The sequence below is a fragment of the Blennius ocellaris genome (genome assembly GCF_963422515.1).
Source record: "Blennius ocellaris genome assembly, chromosome: 10".
NCBI classification, from domain to species: domain Eukaryota; kingdom Metazoa; phylum Chordata; class Actinopteri; order Blenniiformes; family Blenniidae; genus Blennius; species Blennius ocellaris.
Window position 1 is genome coordinate 9,538,466 of NC_137659.1, and position 20,134 is coordinate 9,558,599.

At 48.4% G+C, this 20,134-nt stretch overlaps 1 protein-coding gene across 1 annotated transcript in view; it reads right to left on the bottom strand.

Moving 5' to 3' along the window:
- skila (SKI-like proto-oncogene a) overlaps nucleotides 1-20,134 on the bottom strand; it is a 42,700-nt gene that overhangs the window by 18,264 nt on the left and 4,302 nt on the right. The window contains exon 2 of the mRNA XM_080503691.1: nucleotides 11,857-13,142. Coding sequence (XP_080359817.1) covers nucleotides 11,857-13,101 — 1,245 coding nt within the window. The 5' untranslated portion in view covers nucleotides 13,102-13,142. The remainder of the gene's footprint in view (nucleotides 1-11,856; nucleotides 13,143-20,134) is intronic.

Here is a 20,134-nt window from a genome sequence, read left to right on the forward strand (position 1 = left end):
CACAAAAGATTTCTGCCATGAGACGCTGTTTGAAGGTAGGTTACCGGTTCAAATGCGCTCCAGCGGTACCCCAGCACAAGCCAGCTGCCGCCTTTTTTTTTTTTTTTCCTTCTTCCCTCCTCCCCTCCCTATATAAGGGAACTTGGCTGGCTGCTCAAATGGATGAAACAACTCAGAGTGCTTGGAGACAGAGGGGAGTGAGAGAGCTGCGGAGAGGACGAGCGTTGCTAAGCAGACCGAAAGCCGGGAGAGGCTGTCAGCAAGCCAGCAATGCGCTGCTATCGCTACAGAGAGAGCCAGGGAGAAGAAAAAAAAAACACACACACACACACACAAAATGGAGACACTGGCCGAACATCTTTCATTTGCTGTAAATAGCACAATGTCCGTTGACATGTCTCGGAAACTCCTATAAGAGGCCGGTTCAGGACAAGCATTGGAATTTGTGTTGTTGAGGCATTAGCCTCACATGTCCGGAGACGAACACTAAACTTCCCAGTTAAAGAGGCATTCAAATGGCGGGTGTAAATCTCTGCCTCTAAGAGTTGTCGCCAAGTAAAACCCTCCTGTGCCGAGCTTCATATGCGCCTGGTGTATTGATCGGGAGTTTGTTTACTTCCTCTTCTCCTACACGGGAGGCTGCTCTGCCGTAATGTGGAGTACTGCGGTAAATGTCAATGCCTGGTTGGCCTTCGCCATCTGCAACGAGGCCAGAGGGGAGGGAATGAAGAAGGAGAAATAAAAGAGAGAGAAAAGAAGAAAAGGAGGACAAAGTGGGTGCGGATGGGTGGGCAAGGAGGCTGACCCACCATACAGTTGGGAGAAATGCTCCACCTGGCCAAAACAGCCCCGGCGGGGGTAAATATCTATCACGGACGTTGGAAGAAAAGACAGTGAAATCCAAACAGGCCCTGGGTCCTCTGGCACGTTCGGCAGGGAGCTCTGCTCTCATCCATATTACATGCAGGAGCTTGTTTGAAGCCTCTGCTGCTCCTCTTTGCATGGACAGCTTGGCTTTGCAGTCGAGGCCCTTCGGGCTGTCTGCTACCCCCCCCCCCCTCCCCTCACTCCCCAACATACCCCACCGCACCTTCCTTAACACAAACAAACACAAACGCAAATCCCTCAGCTACCGTCTCAAAGGCCGTCGCAAGATCCGGCGGCGTTCGTGCGCTGCAGAGTTCAGCTCCATTAACTTTAAATACCGCTGAAATAGAATAAAACCCGCAAAAACCTAAACGCCGAAATCCCGCGGCGTGTGGCCAAAGGCTGCTATTTCATACGGTCTGCGATTCACATCGACGTGCCACAGCCTGTGACGGGCGAGCCCACGGCCAATTGGATGGATCCACTTCATTCATTAACCCTTTAAAAAAAAAAAAATAGGTTGCCCCAATTGGTTCTTTAATCATGTTAAAATACAGTGAGGTTACACGCCATACGGAACAGGAGAACCTATGAAAGAATATATAAGCTTTTTTTTTTTTTTTAAAGCGCCAACCAAATTGGGTTAGCTCAGTTCGACCACCCAACTGACCACATTTCAGACGTTAGCGCTGCTGGAGTTTCTTTTTTTTGGGCACATTTTTTTTTTAAAGGGTTAAGACATGAGACTCCTTAACAGCAGCCCAAGAAAAAGCGCAGTTGGGTTCTGTAAATCTCATTACGTCTGAGTAAGAGCTCTAAGTGAACACACCTGGGCGCAGATCAAACAGACGAGGACGGTGATAAATCTCTGTCCTGGCTCCGCTGTGATGCTGATGAGTGGAGAGCAGACTGCCACACGAAGCCCAGTGCCGTGACTCACGCTGCAGGATGGGCCCGGTTGGCGTGCCAAGGGGAGGAAGTGGCGAGCGATGACGCTAGTTGTGTTCGTGTGTGTCTGGCTGCAGCCCTGGCTGTGTCCGACTCTTCCTTTCTGACTGTGAACAATGTGATCTGCACAGCACCAGCACTAGCGCATGGCTTTTAAGGCGCGTCAACTGTGCTGAAATAATAAATAACCATATGAAACGACCCTGGGTGGCAACATTTCCAATCAGAAAAGTCATTCATGTTGGAAGACCACACTTTAAAAGACGCCGCGGTAATTTCTGTCCAGCGTCGGCATCCCAAAAACAGAAAGCTCCATTGGCTTGTTTCAGGCCAGTGAAGGTAGCAATATAAATATTTTCCCAATTTGTTTTAGGTTGAAGTCCAAACATAGGTTGTTTTTATTTTCTGTATACAAGTGCGAAGAAACGTTCAGTTGTTAATGTTCTGTATCTTATACGCCTCAAGTTTCTGTATCGCATAAACAAAATTCTTTCAAGCAGGCTTTGATCCCAACATCTGTGTTTTGAAAGTTTTGAAAATGGAAACGCTTCAACAACCGACCCCTTACTAGCATACAACCAGTCACGCATCCGCTCGCCACGCGTCGGAGGTATGGCGTCAAACTCCAACAGTCCGCTTCCTTGCAGCAGTGCTCGAGTCGATGACAAATTTTCAAGTAGCGCTTGTGAGGCACGAAAAGATTTCGTCATGCTAAACAAATGCGTCAAGAAAAATGAAAACAATGTAGCGTGCCAGCTAAATTTTAAAAAAATGACAACAAACAAAACCAGCACACAATCCCCATGGTCAATGCGCACCCACATTCAACCGTAGCAATACCGAGCAATGAATCATAGCTTCTGCGACACTCGTTCAGTTGACATTGTTTAGGCTCTTATACCATTCAGACAATTACCCTGCCAAACAAGGTTCCACAAAACCGAGTTGAAGGCTTCTGGAATTATTGAATACTGTGGGTCTACGTTGGGCAGCTTTTAAAATCTGACCACTTTGAGAAATAATTTTTTTTTTAGACTCATCTGAGTCTTATCAAGTCGACAGAGAAATTAATAACCAGGAACATCCCTCCATTTAAACAATATTGTGGATCACAATAATCTTTCCAATTTTCACAATTCTAAAAGGGCACATTTAAAGTTAATGCCAGGTTTCCTATTCCAACTTCTGCTCTGAAAGTCGCTGACACAATAGGCATTGTTGCCAAAATGTTGCCATCATTAGCCCGCAGGGGCAAAATTTCATCCCTCGCAGTGACTCATACTTCCAGAGAACCTACTATAACTCACGGCCTCATCTGGAATCAGGATGTGTTTCAGCCAGCGTGCACTTTTGATCTCGATGACAAAGAAACCGTCTGGCATAACAACGCATGTTTGTCACAGGATCTGGTTAAAACTGCCGCCGGGCTAAAACCACAAGGTTGCACCGACACTTCCAAGGATAAAGGCGAGGGCGGGAAGGCTCTACGAGGGCCAAGCCTCTCCGGCAGCAAGGCTGATTTAAACACGAGAAGCAGGAGAGCCAGGAGAGAGCTGGACACGCAACACACACACACACACAGCTTTGTTGCTTGGGGACAGTTAAGAAGAGTCTTATCCGTTAGCATGCAAAGATGCTGTAGTGCACTCAACACTTTCAACGCACGCAACCCTTTAATTAGGCCTCTATAGCTGAAGTATACTTGTATAAAAATGCACGTTACATGTTTTAGGAGTGCTGTTAGGTAATTAATTGCATCGAAAGGTCAACAACCTCGCATATTGTCTACTACTGGGTTTACGCTGTGAAGAGGTGCAAGTGGGACGGCTGAGGCTCCAGAGGGAAATCAAGATCCACAAGTTGTCTATTTACAGGCTGTGGATCGGCCCGCACGGGGGCCCTGAGGGACGTGAGGCAAAGACGACGCCGTGTTTGCATGTGTACGTTGGCCCTCAAAAAATATCAGGAAGATGGATGATTCCCACGAGCGGGTGGGAATAACAGCGCAATAAACACATCAGGCAAGAGGGAAGGAGATGGAGAGGCCTGGCAAAGCACTAGATGTCACTTGTTTCGCCTTTGCTAATGCCGTTCGCTCCCCGGTTGCTAACTTTTACAGCCCCCCCCCCCCGAGCAACATCACTCGGGGGGCCCCCGGCGAGATAAGGATTTACGGGGTAGAGAGAGACTGGCGGCAGTGGAAGGGAAAGACACAGTTGGAGTTCTTTTGATGTTTGTGGAGCAAAGGTGAGGCTGCGAAATAAAAGACTTGAAGGGGAGGCCGTCCCCAATCCAAGCTGAGGACGTCTCGCAAAAGACGTCTCTGTCCTTTCCTGCGCTGCCATTGCATGCAGTTATGTTCAGACTAGGGGATGTGAAAGGCCGGGTGACGGATACGAGAAGAAAGTGCTTCTGTATAGAAATGACACATCATTAGTAACAGACAAATAACTGCTGACCGTCCCCCCCCCCTCTGATTTCCCCGGGTGTGCAACATACATAATTGATCAATGTAGTGGCTGGTCTTAATGTGTTGTGGATGTGCCGGGTGGCGGCCCAGCGGGACTCGTGACACGCCTTTGATATCCTGTGTTTATCTCCTTGTCTGGGGGACTGGGGCTGTGGGAGAAAATATGATCGAGGGCGTCTAAGTGCCTATATGCTCTGTGTTCTGTGTGTCTGCTGATGTGCATGCAGTGCTCCTATGGAAATCGCTGTCTCTGGGTTTCTCCATTTATATCTTCATTAATCACCGTTTCCCACTGGTGGAAGTGGCACACAAGAGTCTTTCAAATACAAACGCTAGCTTTCTCTCTCTCTCTCTCTCTCTCTCTCTCTCGTTCTCTCTCTTTAATCGCCCGCGACTTGAAGCAGCCCCATTTTACAGTGTGCGTCTCCCTGTGTACCTCCCCCCCCCCCCCCTTCCCTGCATCATCTCTGCTCGTCTGACTGTCTCCCTGGGAGACCAGACAGTGAGCAGACACTTGATCTTCTCATCAACACATCGATTCATTAATACCAAGACTGCCCCCCCCCCCCCCCCTCCCCCCTTTACCCCCTCTCTTGCACCAGTTTCATACAAATACAAAACAACCTTCACGAGCAAGCCAGAGGTGTGGCGGTCCGAGACTCTTTCTCCTCTTACAGTCGTGTTTGAACTCGCAACCCGTTATGTATCCCGCTCTTTGGTTTGCTTTGAACAAGTCTGAGGCCCTGAGGAAGAACGTAGCGAGCGTACAAACGGGCTGTCAGTCTGGGGCCCTTCTGAAAAGGCTGCAGGACAATATTTAGCTGGGAGGGGCTTGAAGCTGGTTCGTTTAGTCTACAGAAGTACTGGCAGACATGGCAGACACTCTATCTCAGCCTACTTGATGGCAGTGGCGATGAAGACGAGGAGGAGGAACGAGGAAGGAAAGCATGGGCTGAGGAAGCAGGCGAAAATAATGAGCTGCAGCTGCGAGGAGGAATTATTCCCAGCCGACCAAGTGGTGCAATTTTTAACCGTGGGCTTTGGAGCCGGTGACCAGCTAATAGTGAAGGCCAAATGAAGCGTGGGTAAAAGACCGCGGTTGTGTGAAACCCAAAACCTGAGAAGATTCCTATCTGTTTCAGAAAAAGGGCTGAGAAGTAATGACTTTGGCGTTCCTCCAGTGAGCTGCGGGGCTGTTACAGAGCTGCGACGCTGGCACTGACCTGGCTGTGACATACCAGAGGCCCCTCGGCCTCAGGCTCCTCCCACCTCGCGGGGCCCCATTTAGCCCTTTACAACAGGCGGCAAACACTGGCCAAGGCACGGCCTGTTGTGAACACAGACCACGGACAGTCTCCCACAGAAGGACAGCCATAGTGTATTCCACTGTAGGTCGCTCTGGGCCGGCGTTCAAAGAAGCGCCTGTGTATTCAGCATAAGTGGATAATTGTTGTTTGGAAAATGCACAAGCAGATGTAGAGATATGTGCATGGGTGTCTTGGGTTCCGGTGAGGTGGGGGCAACAAAAACGAGAGTCCAGGCAGGGGGACATGCAAGCGAGCGGACGTGTGATTGGCCAGCCAAGAGGGCTGTTACAGAGTAGATTTGTGGTTCAGCTCAGGACTCGGAGAGGTTAATTTTCAATGTGGGGAAAGGCGAGCTGGGCCCCGAGACCTCCCCTGTGACTACATAATCACAGTGGACAAGGCCTGCTTCATGGAAGACAGCCAACGTGTGGAGCAGCTACGACTTCAAATGGCACTGCGATCTCGAATCCCAATCATTGTTAAAACACTTTAAAGCCTGTCTCGCATCAGCTGAAGTGAGCTTCACCATCCTAGACGGTCTTTTAATTTTAAAAGACTGAGTCTGAAGTTCCTGGCAACCGATTACTCCAACCCAATGAAAAAAAAAAAAAAAAAAAAACTCAAACAAGATGCGCCTGTGTTTGTTAATTAATTTGATTTACATAAGTTTTGTCGAACCGTTAACAATTTTGGGTGCCTACAGTCATTTAAAGGCCAACAATTAAATAAATTGTTTTGAACAGAGAGCAATCAACCTAAAATGTTATGCTACTTGAACTTTTTCAGAAAGTGGACGAGTTGTGACCACAGGCACTCTCTTTAGGTTTGCTCGAGACGACTCTGAGGTTGACTCGGGAGACGTCTGACCCGAGACAGGCACTTCTGAAATGTCCGCTCCAGCTCCCTGAAGCCGAGTCTCCTGCTTTTTGCTTCCTCCTTTATTGAAGGTCTGTGTCACCCGGCAACCCGCCACATCCATCAAGGTCGGAGACCTAATCGATAGCCACTGGCCTTTCTTTCTGCCCGCCTCAGATGCACACAAGTGGTCTTATTGGTTATGTAACGATCGACTTATCGGGTCATTTGGCTGCTTACTTTGTTACTGTTGGCCGATTGTGCCATTGGGGGGGGGGGGGGGGGGGGGGGCTGTTTGCACATACATGCATATAACAGCAGAAGTAGGTTAGAAAGATTTTTGCAGTTGAGACTCCAGAGGGCACGAACCCGAGAGGAACTGCTGAATGAAGACACACAACGGAGACGGAGAGGTAGAAGAAGGAATTGCGCGTGCTCTGAACGATTAGCCCGCCCGCCAAAATCCAATTAGACGCAACCCAGAAGAATGAGTGACGGCGCAGACGGATAGAGCGAGCAGACAGCCAGAGTGCAGCTGCGCTTGCTCTGTGGTAATGAAGTCACTGCCTTTTTTTCCAAATAGCAAATAGAGGAAGTGAGAGAGATGCAGCTGTCTGCCGTCTGTACCGCAGCCACGGTGTCAGACCCAGCCGGGCGGGAGGCAGACAGAGGCGGGCTGTTCGCTCTGTCTGACACTCCTGACTCTGGGCCAACACAATGCTACGAAACAACCCACACATGGCTGCGCTATGTTCAACCGATGAGGCCAACGAGGGTCGGGGCCCGGCTTGCACAAGAACGACCTCCTGGAAAACAGTATCGCAAACTTTTCGTGTTTAGAGAGGAGCCTTATTAGAGCGCACCATAAACACAGTAGTGCCACAAACTCGTGTCCGCATGCTCTTGCCTTCAGTCGGTTGTGTGTGTGTTTTTGTTGTAAACTCTCTGGAGGCTTCCATTGTTGGTGCTATCGAGCACGTGATGGAAAAAAAAAACCATTGGCTGCATTTGACTGCGTAGTACGGGCCCGTTCAGGGAACCTGCGTTGTTTTTCCTGTTCGCACAGACGGAGATTCGGAGCGTTTCACAGACACGAGCCTAAAACCATCACAGGTTGTCTCAGTTTGGTACACTTTTTTTTACGACTGGGCAAACAAACGGCGAACACCACGAAGTTGAACAAACCCGTGTACATAAACTGGAAACATGTGTATCGCTCCAAAACTCGGGGGTTCTCGGACCCCGCACTCAAATGTTTTGTAACATAGCTAAACCTGCCGTATGACTCGCACTGCAGTTTCAATTCAGATTAATTTTTTTGTCTTGTCAAAGTGAAACCAAAAGAAAAAAAAACAAGAAAAAAAACCCCTATGTAGCAAAAGTTACAACACCTAATGTCTCTGTCTGAAGTATGTGCATCTGTCACAGCCCCCTCAAGGCAGAATGAAGTCATTGTCTACGGAATACTAAAAGTAACTCTTGTGATGAGGCTTGCTTCAGCTGGCCGCCGTCTGTTGGTGGCGTCTGTCTCGCAAACTCTATTTACACAGCGGGGATCAGCAGACAGGGCAGCACTGCCTCCAAGGCACAAAGCACCGTTTATGGAGAGCAAGACCTGGAGTTTTTAACTGCCCCTTCTCAAACCAAACCCTCCTCACAGGATATGGGCCGAGTAGCCATTGGAGAAAGTGGAGGGGGGGGGGGGGAGAAAAAAAAAAGAAAAACTTCCAGAAGGCTCTCCTTGTTTGTGTCTACTCTCTTCTCACAGGGCCCAGATCGCTCTGGTTTAAAAAAAAAAAAAAAAAAAAAACTTTAGCCCGCCTGTAAATGTGCACATTGACACTGTGTGTAAATAAAGACCTGGCGGGGTGGGGGTCCGTGTTCAGGGGTTACATCAACAAGGCGAGGCGAGCCGTCTTTCTGAAAGAGCACGTGAAGGACTTGTGGGCCCGCTGTGGCCGCCTTTCATCGACATCCACCGGCATGTGGAAAGAGTGAGTCACGGAGCCGCCGCCGCCGCGGCGGGAGATCAGACGCTGTCGGATGTTCAAGGTGAGAGACGCGTCCGTCTGCTTCACTTCCTGTTCGGGGAAAATGTACGTTTTCGTGGAACAGATTAAAACAAAAAAAACAAAAAAAAAAAAACAGGGAACCGATGCATACAGGCCGAGTGTGGGAGGACAGCACACGAGTTCACCTCGTGTGCTGACCGCCAACCTTTCGCACGCCTGCATATCCGCTCCGAAGGAGGCCGGTGAGCTGGCATCCTCTTTTAATGCCAGGATCATCCGCTTCCTGTACACCAGGGGTGTCAAACATACGGCCCAAAGGCCAAAACAATCCCATCAGAGGGTCCAATCTGGCCCACTCACTGTGAAGACTACAAATACAACAGTTGATTCCTTTTCCATGAGCAGTCCCTGTTTTGGCTGTACGGAGGATCACGAGTCTGGGACTTTTAACAACACTGAAACCTGAGCCAAGAGATGAGTGACGAAGTAGTGAGAGCTCGCTACTTTATTGCTCGGGAACTACTATTAGTTCAACTATGAGGCCCAGAAATCTGCCAGCAGAAATCGTGCAAAACTCTAAAAAGATTAATTCAGATTAATGTACAATAGAATAATCTTATAATGTACTCATCCACGTATACGCTAAAACAAACTGTTATTAATGGGTTATTATCCAATCTATTTCCATAGCAGATTCTGAAAATCAATCTGTGCCATATGTAGACTTCCAATGAGTTTTCATGAATGAGGTCATTCATAACCGAAAATGAAAACTATGCATCAGTTGATACCACCATAAATTCAACGCAAGCTTCACCTCCAGTGCCGCAGTCTAAACAAAGTGGCAGCTTTCTAGAAACACAAAGACAGACCACTTCCAATTGTTGCAGCCCATGCGACGCTTCCTGCCTTCCGACCATAATTCCTGTCTGGAGCGTCACAGCTGGTCAAGTTCACTGCGACCGAGAGCCCTCAAGGAAGTCCCTGTCCTCCACATTGTGGCGTTGCCGTTCTCTTTTCTCAAAGAAGCGTGCGTTCATTTTCGGGCACGTCAATACATTTGGTCAATCGGGTGGAGCCTCACTTCCTTCGGTTATGTTGAAAACAGATCAATAATCACTTCATTATTTCAACATTGCGTCATACTTGGTGACAACAGGCCCGCGCAGAAAAATCAATGAAATATGACAGAAGACAATCAAGTCAACAGACTGCAAATGGTTAAAAATATGTATATAAAATGCTGTTGTTAAATGGTTAAAAATCATCAAATAAGAGAAAGCACAAAGACATCGACATCATCTACATTTATTCATCACAAGTGACGTATCAATACTGGAAAACGTTAAGCTGACATTGTTCAGCTTTAGTTCCAATTAAGGCTATAATTCCAAACTCACAAAGTCAAAACCTCCACAAATGGCAGAAAAGGTTCAGATGTCATCGCCTCTTTTTGCCGAGATGAAAGAGAAACAACAACTGAGTGGAAGAAGAAGGAAAAAAAAAAAAAAACCCCGGCGCTGTGAAATCACCCGATGGAGAGAGAGAGGAGACAAGCACCTGAAACTGTGGTGAGACAGAGGCTCCAGAGAGCCTGGCAAAGTGTGAGACGGAGAGAGAGAGAGAGAGAGAGAGACGAAAGATGTGTCATGCTCGCCTCCGGTTAGCGGCTCATTACCCGCACACATAAACAAAAAAATTTAAATAAATTAATAAATACAAGTATGCACAGCAGAAGGCTACGGAGCTCATCTTCTACCTTGACATGATACATATCTGGAAGTGTTTCCTCCATGTGTGTGTGTGTGTCTTTAAGACCAAAAAAAACACAAAAAAAAACCCTCTCTTTCAAGCCCCTTACACAAGTGAGGCAGAGGAAAAAGAGGGACAGAGGGAAGAGGCGGGACAGGAATGCGGTCAGGACGCGAGACGAGACAGCAGACGGTATTTCCGGTACAATCACACACCGAGTGAACCAGACTGAGGAAATTATGTCCCTATCTCACACAGAGAAACAGCTGTGTGTGTGTGTGTGTGTGTGTGTGTGTGTGTGTGTGTGTGTGTGTGTATGTGTGTGTGTGTGTGTGTGTGTGTGTGTGTGTGTGTGTGTGTGTGTGTGTGCGTGCGTGCGTGCAGGAAACAACTACCTCCTTACAGACAGTGACAAACAAGCGTTGAGAGGCAGCCAACATGGCTGATGAGCACGGTCCTTTCTTAAACAACCTGTTTTACAGAGACCCACACCAAACACACTGAACCACCACCTTCGCCCAGACAACAACACCGTGAGAGCGACACGTCACGCTTAAGAAGGAGGTCAGGGGGACTTGAAGCAGTTTATGGCAGGGAAACACTCTTGTGCTCTGTGCGTCGACTTTCCAATAGCTGCCCTCGTCTACTTCAATATTACATTGACGTGACTTTTCTTTTGTCCCCCCCACCCCCCCCACCCCACACCACACAGCAAGAATCAAGAGAATCAGCAAAAACCCATAGTCTTTGAAAGAGCACTCCGGTCTTTAGTGATAACTGACAATAATTCAATGAGGCATTTCCAATTGCAGTTTCTCCTGGAGGTAAAAGGGTCACAGACACCATCCATGTTCCAGCGCTGGAGCTGTGGCTTTCTACTAAATCTAGACTTTCTTATTTTTAAAAAAGCACCTTAGTTACCAAGCAATTTTCACAAGGCTCATTTAATTGCCTCTGACCAGCCACAAAATGTTTTATATTATATTATATTATATTATATTATATTATATTATATTATATTATATTATATTATATTATATTATATTATATTATATTATATTATATTATATTATATTATATTATATTATATTATATTATATTATATTATATTATATTTTTCTTTGTAAAGCACTGAATTGCCCAGTGTTTGAATGGTACTCTATAGATACATTTCCCTTGCCTCGTTTTTTTTTTCCATTTTCTTTTCAAAACGTGGAGGTTTGTGCAGAATCTATTCCCAAACCCAATCCGGCAAGAATTCTTTAATTGTTATTCAAAACCCTATGGCTTCCGTCTTTTAGTGAGCCGCCATTAGCGGCCTTTTGTTCTGTGACATTCCCACTGACCTCCACGTGACCTCAGGGGGACAAATGATGCACTTCCTCTTTATCTGTGGCCAACTGGCCTGACCTCCACCCATCAGACGTGGGCTTAGCAGATGTCACCACCTGTCCCGTGAGCACCAGGTCAACGCTGGTTTAAGAAAACACCAGTAGCCCAAGAAAGCTTCTGACCAGACCGTTACAGAAGAGAAGACGGACCAACCTCTCTCGACAGGTCACATCCAACACAAAGACATTCTCATCAGCCTCTCGGAGACAGTTGGACGTGACATATTGGACGGAAACAGTAGAGGTGAACTTACTTTGTCCAGCGATCTCTTGAGCTGGTAATGGAACTTTTCTTTGACCTCGTCCAGCAGCTGCTTGAGCTTGGGCTCCTCGGGGGTCCCCTGGTACTTCCTGGCGAGCTGCAGGTAGCAGGGCCATTTGGCCGAGTCAAAGCCCCAGTGGCAGGTCCTCTTATCGGGGGACTTGTGTGAATGCATGACAAACTTCTGCGGCGAGAACAGCAACTGGCACTCGACGCACTGGATGCAGTGCGCCTCGGGCTGGGTGTAAAACTGGGGCACGAAGAGGCCCTGACACTTCCCCAGACACTGGTGCTCCACCTGGAAGCTGGCCTCGCTCTCTTTGAGCAGGCCCTGGGCCAACAGCTTGCCGCTGGGGTCGGCGGGCAGCGCCGCGCCGGGACGCAGCAGGGCGTTGCACAGACGCTGCGCGTCCGTCAGCGTGATGAGGCCGCAGGACGGTGCGTTGAACGGCAGGATGCCCAGCACCTTGAGGATGTGCAGCTGCTCGGCGTCGCAGCGCGAGCAGTAGACGTAGAGCTCGTCGCACACCGTGTTGATCTGCTGGAGCGAGAAGTCGCGTAGCACGGAGTTGAGGACCTGGGGCAGGCAGAGGCGCTTCTCGCCCCCGACGACGAAACAGGAGATGGACTCTCCCTCCAGCAGCGAGTGGGTGAGTTCGGTGGAGCTGTCGCACGGGACCAGGAGAGGGCCCCCCCCCAGGACGGGCGGGGACGGCAGCGGGGGCAGGCCGGAGGGGGAGTGCTCGTGGCCCGTGCGGGCCGAGAAGGCGGCGGGGCCTCCGAGAGAGCTCTGGCTGCTGAGAGTGAACTGGGCCAGGGTGTGTTTGAGCCCGGGGCTTAAGTCCAGGGCCTTGACGGAGCCCACCACGTGCAGTTCGGCGCGGCCCTCCAGGTCCACGTCCGAGTCCGGGCGCAGGTCCTCGATCTGCTCCCTCTTTACCTTGGGGGTTTTGGGGAGGGGGTCCAGGCTGCGACGCTTCAGGTTGATCTCAGCCATCACCCGCTTCTTGATGGGCGCGTCCTCCAGCCGCTCCCTGTATAGACGCTTCATGTTCCCCTTGAAGGAGGTCAGGTCTTTGAAAGGGGTTTTCATACTGGTCTGAGTGCTGGCCATATCTACACACGGGGTTATTGTCGCTTCTGTCCGCTTGACCAAGTTCTTGTAGTCCTCAAGAGTCTTTATTCTCCCACCTTGGCTAGTTTCAAATGGCACAACTCTTCTGGTCTCTGGACACATGCATGATGGTTACTGAAGTTCTCTAGGTTCTGATCCGCTTCCTAAGGAAAAAAAAAAAAGAAAACGAAAAACAAGAGCTTCAGTACGTCATTTAAAACAGAAATCATTTCGCGTACAGATTGAAAGGGTTAACACAGTATTACCTCTTATAATCAGAGCCCTGTCCTCTTATTAACCTCTGTCCTCACATTCACCTCAGGTACTTTCGGTTTGAAGAACCGGCTCAAACCAGCTCTTGTTTACCCCAAAAACTTTACCTTTGCCATGACGTATGCATTGACTCATGTAGAGACCACTATCTGACTGTGACCAATCACAAGCATGAAATACCTTCTGAGACCAAATAAGGGGTCCGCCGAGGTCAAGAGGTCATGTTCAACTGTATAAATCTTATGCTCCGTCAAAGTACGAGGCTTCTATTCTGTACTCTTGTAGTGCATGTATGGTTGCCCTGAATGCATTCAGTACAATAAAGACTCCTGCAATTCATCCAGACAACGGTTTGACTCTTCTTCATAACCAAACGGACGCGCGGAATTGATGATAATTCCAACAATTTGGTGACCCCGACGTGATGAAGAGGTAAATACTTCGGATGAAAATCTTCTTCACACTGATAGACGATCTTGGGCCGGCCACCTGAATAAAAGGTAAGAAGGTATTATCCTTCAAAAATTCAAGGTCCTCTTCCAGTGTGTTGAGATAAGTAATCTGTAATTTTGATAAAATACTGTTGTCTGTTTGAATGGGAAATTGGGAAATAATTTGTATTATGGGTCGCCCAGCAGTGGGCAGGAAATAATTACTGTAGATCTTGACCAGATTATTGTGTGAAATAATTTGTATTATGGGTCGCCCAGCAGTGGGCGGAATAATAACTGCAGATCTTGACCAGATTATTGTATGACCGGCCCGTACGCGGAGGGCAGGAAAAGATATCCGTGTTGCGAGTCACGGTCAGACTCAAAATAATTGTATTCGTGTAGAAATTTGGGCTTGAAGTTACGTGACGGCTGGGTCTCGTGAAGTAAAAAAAAAAAAAAAAAAAGAGAGATAAGATGGAAGGTGAATTTGACAGGGAAGAGGACTGGTTCGACATATATGATGTTGCAGAAAACGAAAATGGACAGAATCTTGAAACACAATTCAAGAATGCGGTGAATATATATGTGGGTAATTATACCAAGAGAGAACGAGATAAGGTTAGAAAAAATGCAGAAGATTGGTTTGAGGAGATGGGTAAAGGAGGTTGGATATCTCGGAAGAGTTCAAGTAAATGTTTGATGGGAATATGCGGTAAAGCTGAACAATGTTACTTGAAAAAGCTGAAATCTTTGGAAGAAAAGGGACTGGTCGGATTCTCTCGGGGTGCGAGAAAAAGGAGAGTATCGCATAGTAAGATCAATGAGTGGAAGGGCATTGTGAGGAATTTATACATGACTGCACTGGTGTGTGAAAAAAATTATAAGAGAAAGTCAGATGCAGAAGTGAAAAAAATTGAAGACTCAGGGGGAGAGGAAAAGAGACGGAGTGAGAAAGGAGGGGGGGCCCCCCTCAGCGCGCCGGCTGTCTGTCTCAGTGAGATTCCTGCTTTTAATGTTGATGCAATGCCTTCCTCCTCTGGACTGTACCCCACATTACCTGCACCACACGTCAACATAGATCCTCCACCTCAGTATGAACTACCACAGTCAGACATTCCACCCAATCCGTTCAATCCATTCCGAACCACCTGCATGCCCACATTTGAAATTACGAGTGGAGTGTTAAAAGGAGAACTTCATGACAAAGGGGCTCCCACGGGTAGATACGTGATTGAAAAGCCACCAGTTCCGACAAGATCAAAGCTTTCAGCCGATCCAATTTACCCATACCTACTGGCACCAACCCCAGATGCCAAACCCAAAACACGAGACAGAAAACCATCAACCCTGACTTCTCCCCAGACCTCCTATCCTCTTGACCACTTTTTGGCCCCGACAGCGTCTTTTGACAGCATTCCTGACCTCCCCCCGTGCCCCCTCCCTGCGCATTCCTCCCGTCCCCTGACTCCCTCTGACAACCCCCGCCGACTACAACCACCTCTGACCCCAGCGCTCACACCATCACAATCCCAGACTGAAACTCCACGTAATCGACCAGACTCACAGGGACTCCTTGCTTCATTACAGCAGTCATTGCGGCAACGACGGGTTAGGATGAAGCAGCCGGAGACTGACGCAGATAGCGACAATGACGAACAAAGCACAGAATGGGGAGACGATTCCCAATCTACATCACGCACACCACGGCGACATGACATGAGTCTCAGAAAAAAACAACCTGCAGGCGACAAAGGTAGTCAATTTCCGCTGTTCACAAAAATGGGACCCAATGGTCAGGTGAGCACGTACAAGGCCTGGACTTTCTTAGAAGTACAGGGCATAGTGGATGCCCTGCCTCCCATCGCGGAGGGGGGCCTCCGCTGGTTGAATGGGGTACTGAAACATTGCACCGGCATGACACTTGCATGGGGGGACATGAAAGGAGCCATAGGCAGAGCTTGCACTCAGACACAGTTTGAAGCAGTGGTTAGCCGCTCAGGCTTAGGAAGTCTGTTTCTCAATACTCAGTTGACCACAACATTCTTCACTTCCCTTACAGCAGCCCTCGAGGACGTCTTCCCTGTTCCTCCCTGTTCAGTGGAGGATCTCACTTTTGAACTAAAAAACAATGAGTCCGCTGATGAGTTTATACAACGAACGGAGAGTGAATTTATTAGTAAAACAGGTTCACACCCCTCAAAGGATGCAACCACCGGACTCATGTATAAACTAGGAGTAGAGAAGGGACTCCCGTTACAGGTTCTTACTAAGCTACAAGACGACCCCGAACACAACGCCCGTCCGTTGAAAACATGGAAGTTGCACGTCACACATCACTTAAAAAGATATGTAGATCAAAACCGCAAGGAAGGCAAGGAAACTGAAATCCTTCAGAAAAAATTGCTTCACATGCAGCTAAAAAAGGAACAGAAAGTACAGGCTCCAGTTAGGCCTAAAGAATCCCCTCCGACCCAAATTGACGATTCAAGTGCTTCAATAATACCTGTGATGTCTAGTGTGATGTTTCAGGGTCGCGGAGGTTTTGGTGGACGGGGAGGAGGTCGTTATCCGGCGCCACAACGACAGATGACACCTGGAGGTGTTGATTACAGCACCGCCGTCTGCTGGGTATGTGGTCAGGTTGGCCACATCTCCCGGAACTGCCCGCAAAACAACCAGCAAAGGGGGAGAGGCCGTGCATCTGGCTGGAGAGGTCCTCCACGGATGCCGCCACCTGGTGGTCAGAATCAGGTGATGCAACCTCATTTCATGCCACCACAACCGTCATGGCCGACAGGCACATGGGAGGCTCCTGCCCAACAACACATGCCCCCGCAGCAACAGCAACCGCCGCGAGGAGGCAGTTATCCACAATGACGGGGCCCGGAACCAGTTCTGGAACCTGGGTTGCAGGAACCCAGAGTTCTTATGACAGTCGGTGAACAACAATTTTCTTTTATGGTAGACACAGGTGCTGGAACATCCACTCTGAACGAACTGCCACGCCAGGCTGCTCTCTCCAAAAGATCTATTGAACTCACTGGTTTTGAGGGTCAATCAACTTCCTGCAAATTCACAAAACCCCTCCTCACAAAGTTGGGTGCACAGACACACTCCTGTTCTTTTGTATATGCTCCTCAGTGTCCAGTAAACCTCCTGGGAAGAGACCTGCTGGCCGTGTTCACACCTTTGCTGAAATGCCATTCTGCCGGCATTCAAATGACATTGCCTGATGGAACTGTATTGAACTGCTCAGATGATGTGGCTGCCCTTATGCTCCCGTTGTGGGAAACCAGCAACTCGACTCAAGTTGCTGACATCTACTGGGCTGCTGTGCAGATCACCGCACCAAACTGGAGGTCTGTCATTGATTTTGTCAACAGCTGGACGCCATGGATGATGACTCTCTCTCCCCTGAGACCTCCTCCTGACCCTCTGCATTGCACTATGTACTATGACAGATGTGATGACACTTGTTATTTGGATGCATTTGACAAATCTCTTGCAGACTCGATGGACTCCATGACCCCGACCTACCTGGTAGTAGGTCCGCCGGGTGCATGTTTATCCATCTCGCTCACAACAGAACAACGGGAGTGGTATATGATGCGGACACCACCCCCACCCATGGTACCCTGTGCACCACACGTCACACTGCTAATTAGCCCCAAACACACCGCCAAAGATCTAGGGCCTTTTGCAGCAGACTGTGAAAAGGCCACAGACTGGTGTACAACCACCAGATTGGACCTTATGTATTCTAAATCCTTGCAGGCTTATCGCATCCCCGTTCCCCCACATCTCACAACATTCTCTGTAATTTATGAACATCATCTTCTCCCACGATCACATGGCCGTGAAACCACTGACTCCGAACACACTGCAACGTTGTTGTCTTCCGTGCCCGAATCTGTTTGGTCCACAGGAAAAGACGATGTCGGACATGTCCAGACTACTCCGGTGACCTGGAAACACGACCCCACCCCGGTGTGGGAACGTCAGTATCCGATCCCAAATGAAGCCAGGTTAGCAATTCAAGGTACCATCGATAACCTTTTGATGGCTGGCGTACTCCAACCAACGACGGAGCCTTCTCCATGGAACACGCCATTGCTTCCAGTAAAGAAAGGCCAAGGAAAGTACAGGATGGTCCATGACCTTCGAGCTGTGAATGCGCACGTAACCACGCCTGTTCTCCCAACCCCTAACCCATTTACTGCCTTGTCTCAACTGACCCCTGAACACAGATTTTTCACTGTCATTGACCTTGCTAATGCTTTCTTTTCGATCCCTATCTCCTCGCAGGTTCAGCCCATGGTGGCATTCACGTGGGAGGGAGTTCAGTACACCTACACGCGTCTGCCCCAAGGGTTTGTTCTGTCTCCTGGCATTTTCAATGCGGTTCTCCGTAAGGTTCTGTCTCCTTTGTCACTCTCGGAGGGTGTCCTCCTCATCCAGTATGTGGACGACATCCTCCTGGCTGCACCAACTGAAGAATCTGCTCTAACTGCAACTCACAATCTCCTACTTCATCTTAACGCTTCAGGTCTGAAATGTTCCCGTGACAAACTGCAATGTGCTCGCACACGCGTGACTTTTCTTGGACGAGAAGTCTCCTGTAACGGCTCTGGCATGCTGTCATCTCACCGCTGTGCTGTTCTTTCCCATCCTAAACCTGAAAATGTCAAACAAATGCTTTCTTTCTTGGGTTTGTGCAACTTCTCCAGATTCCATGTCCCAGACTATGCGGAACGCACACATATCTTGCGGCGCCTGGTAAACGAAAAAGGCATGAGAAACCTCACTGCTAAGCTGGACTGGGACATACATACTGAACGAGCGTTTGTCTCGCTTAAACAACTTCTTTCTTCTGCTGCTGATGCTGCTCTCCCTGACTATACACTTCCTTTTCACCTTGATGTTTCAGCAAAAACAAACAGTGCTTCTGGTGTGTTGCACCAGAAGCAAGGGGGAGAGAGAAAGGTCCTAATGTACATCTCCACACCATATGAACAATATGAGGCACGACACGCCCTGTGTGAAGCTCTGGCATCAGCAACAACTCGATTACTACAAAAAACAGCTCATGTTGTTATGCAACATCCACTGACTATACACTGCTCACATGAGCTAGTTCAGTTAGTGGACAGCAAAGCTTTCACAATGACATCAAAACGACAAACAGACATTGACAAAGCGCTGACACAACCACACATCACATGGACACATGAAGGAATCAATATGGCCGACGCTGTGTTGGAAGGAAAACCACATAACTGTACAGAACTGACTCTACGAGAAAACAAACTCAGAGACGGACTGCACACGACACCCATCCCAAACCCTGACCTCACACTCTACACCGACGGGTGCTGTCACAGAGATCTTACAGTAAACGAACTAGTTTCAGCATGTGCAGTGGTAGAACAGGAACAAGACACTGGCTATTTGTACATAAAAGTAAGCAAAAAGATTGAAGGGAAACAATCGGCTCAAAGAGCAGAAGTAGTTGCAATGTGCGAAGCATTGGAGCTAGCTGAAGGTTGCACTGTAAATATTTTCACAGACTCAGCTTACGTTTGTACAATAATACATGTAACCCTGACAGAATGGATCAGAAATGATTTTGTTACAGCTGGAGGTGAACAGGTGAGACATCTCCCAGACATACACCGACTTCTACGAGCGATAAACCTACCAAAAGAAGTGGCTGTTGTTAAATGTAAAGCACACACAAATGGGATAGATCCCATTACCCGAGGAAACCGTGCAGCTGATGAGGCAGCCAAAATGGCTGCCGGGTACCAACCAGCTGACACCCAGATGGTTCTAAGAACCTCAGAAACACTTTCTGAATTAGAACCTGAACAGGAACAGCACCAGGTTTCCCCGGAGGAACTATCCGGCTGGATATCAAAAGGTGCAAAGAAGGATGAGAAGGGCATATGGAGAAAAGACGGAAAGATTGCAGTCCCACAATCCACATTGATAACACTGATACATGAAGCACACAGTCCATCACATTCAAACCTGAAGGAAGTTTGGAGGAGGTTGGAAAAATGTTGGTGGCATCCCTACATGTTGCAAGTATGTCAAAATGTGTTGTCTGAATGTGTGACGTGTGCACTGTACAATTCCAAACCAACGACTAAACCAGAGCCCGGTAAAGGAGCTCAGACCCAGGTAACAGAACCAGGACAACTTGTTGTAATGGATTACACCGACATGCTCATTCCAGTTAATGGACAAAGGTACCTTCTGGTACTAACAGATGCCTGGTCAGGGTGGCCAGAGGCATATCCGGCTCGGCGTGAAGACGCCAGCACAGTGGTTAAGTGTTTGGTGAACCATTACATCCCGCAACACGGGTTCCCCAGAGTGATACAATCAGACAATGGAACTCATTTCAAAAACAAACATCTTCAAGTAGTGGAGAAAATGTTGGGACT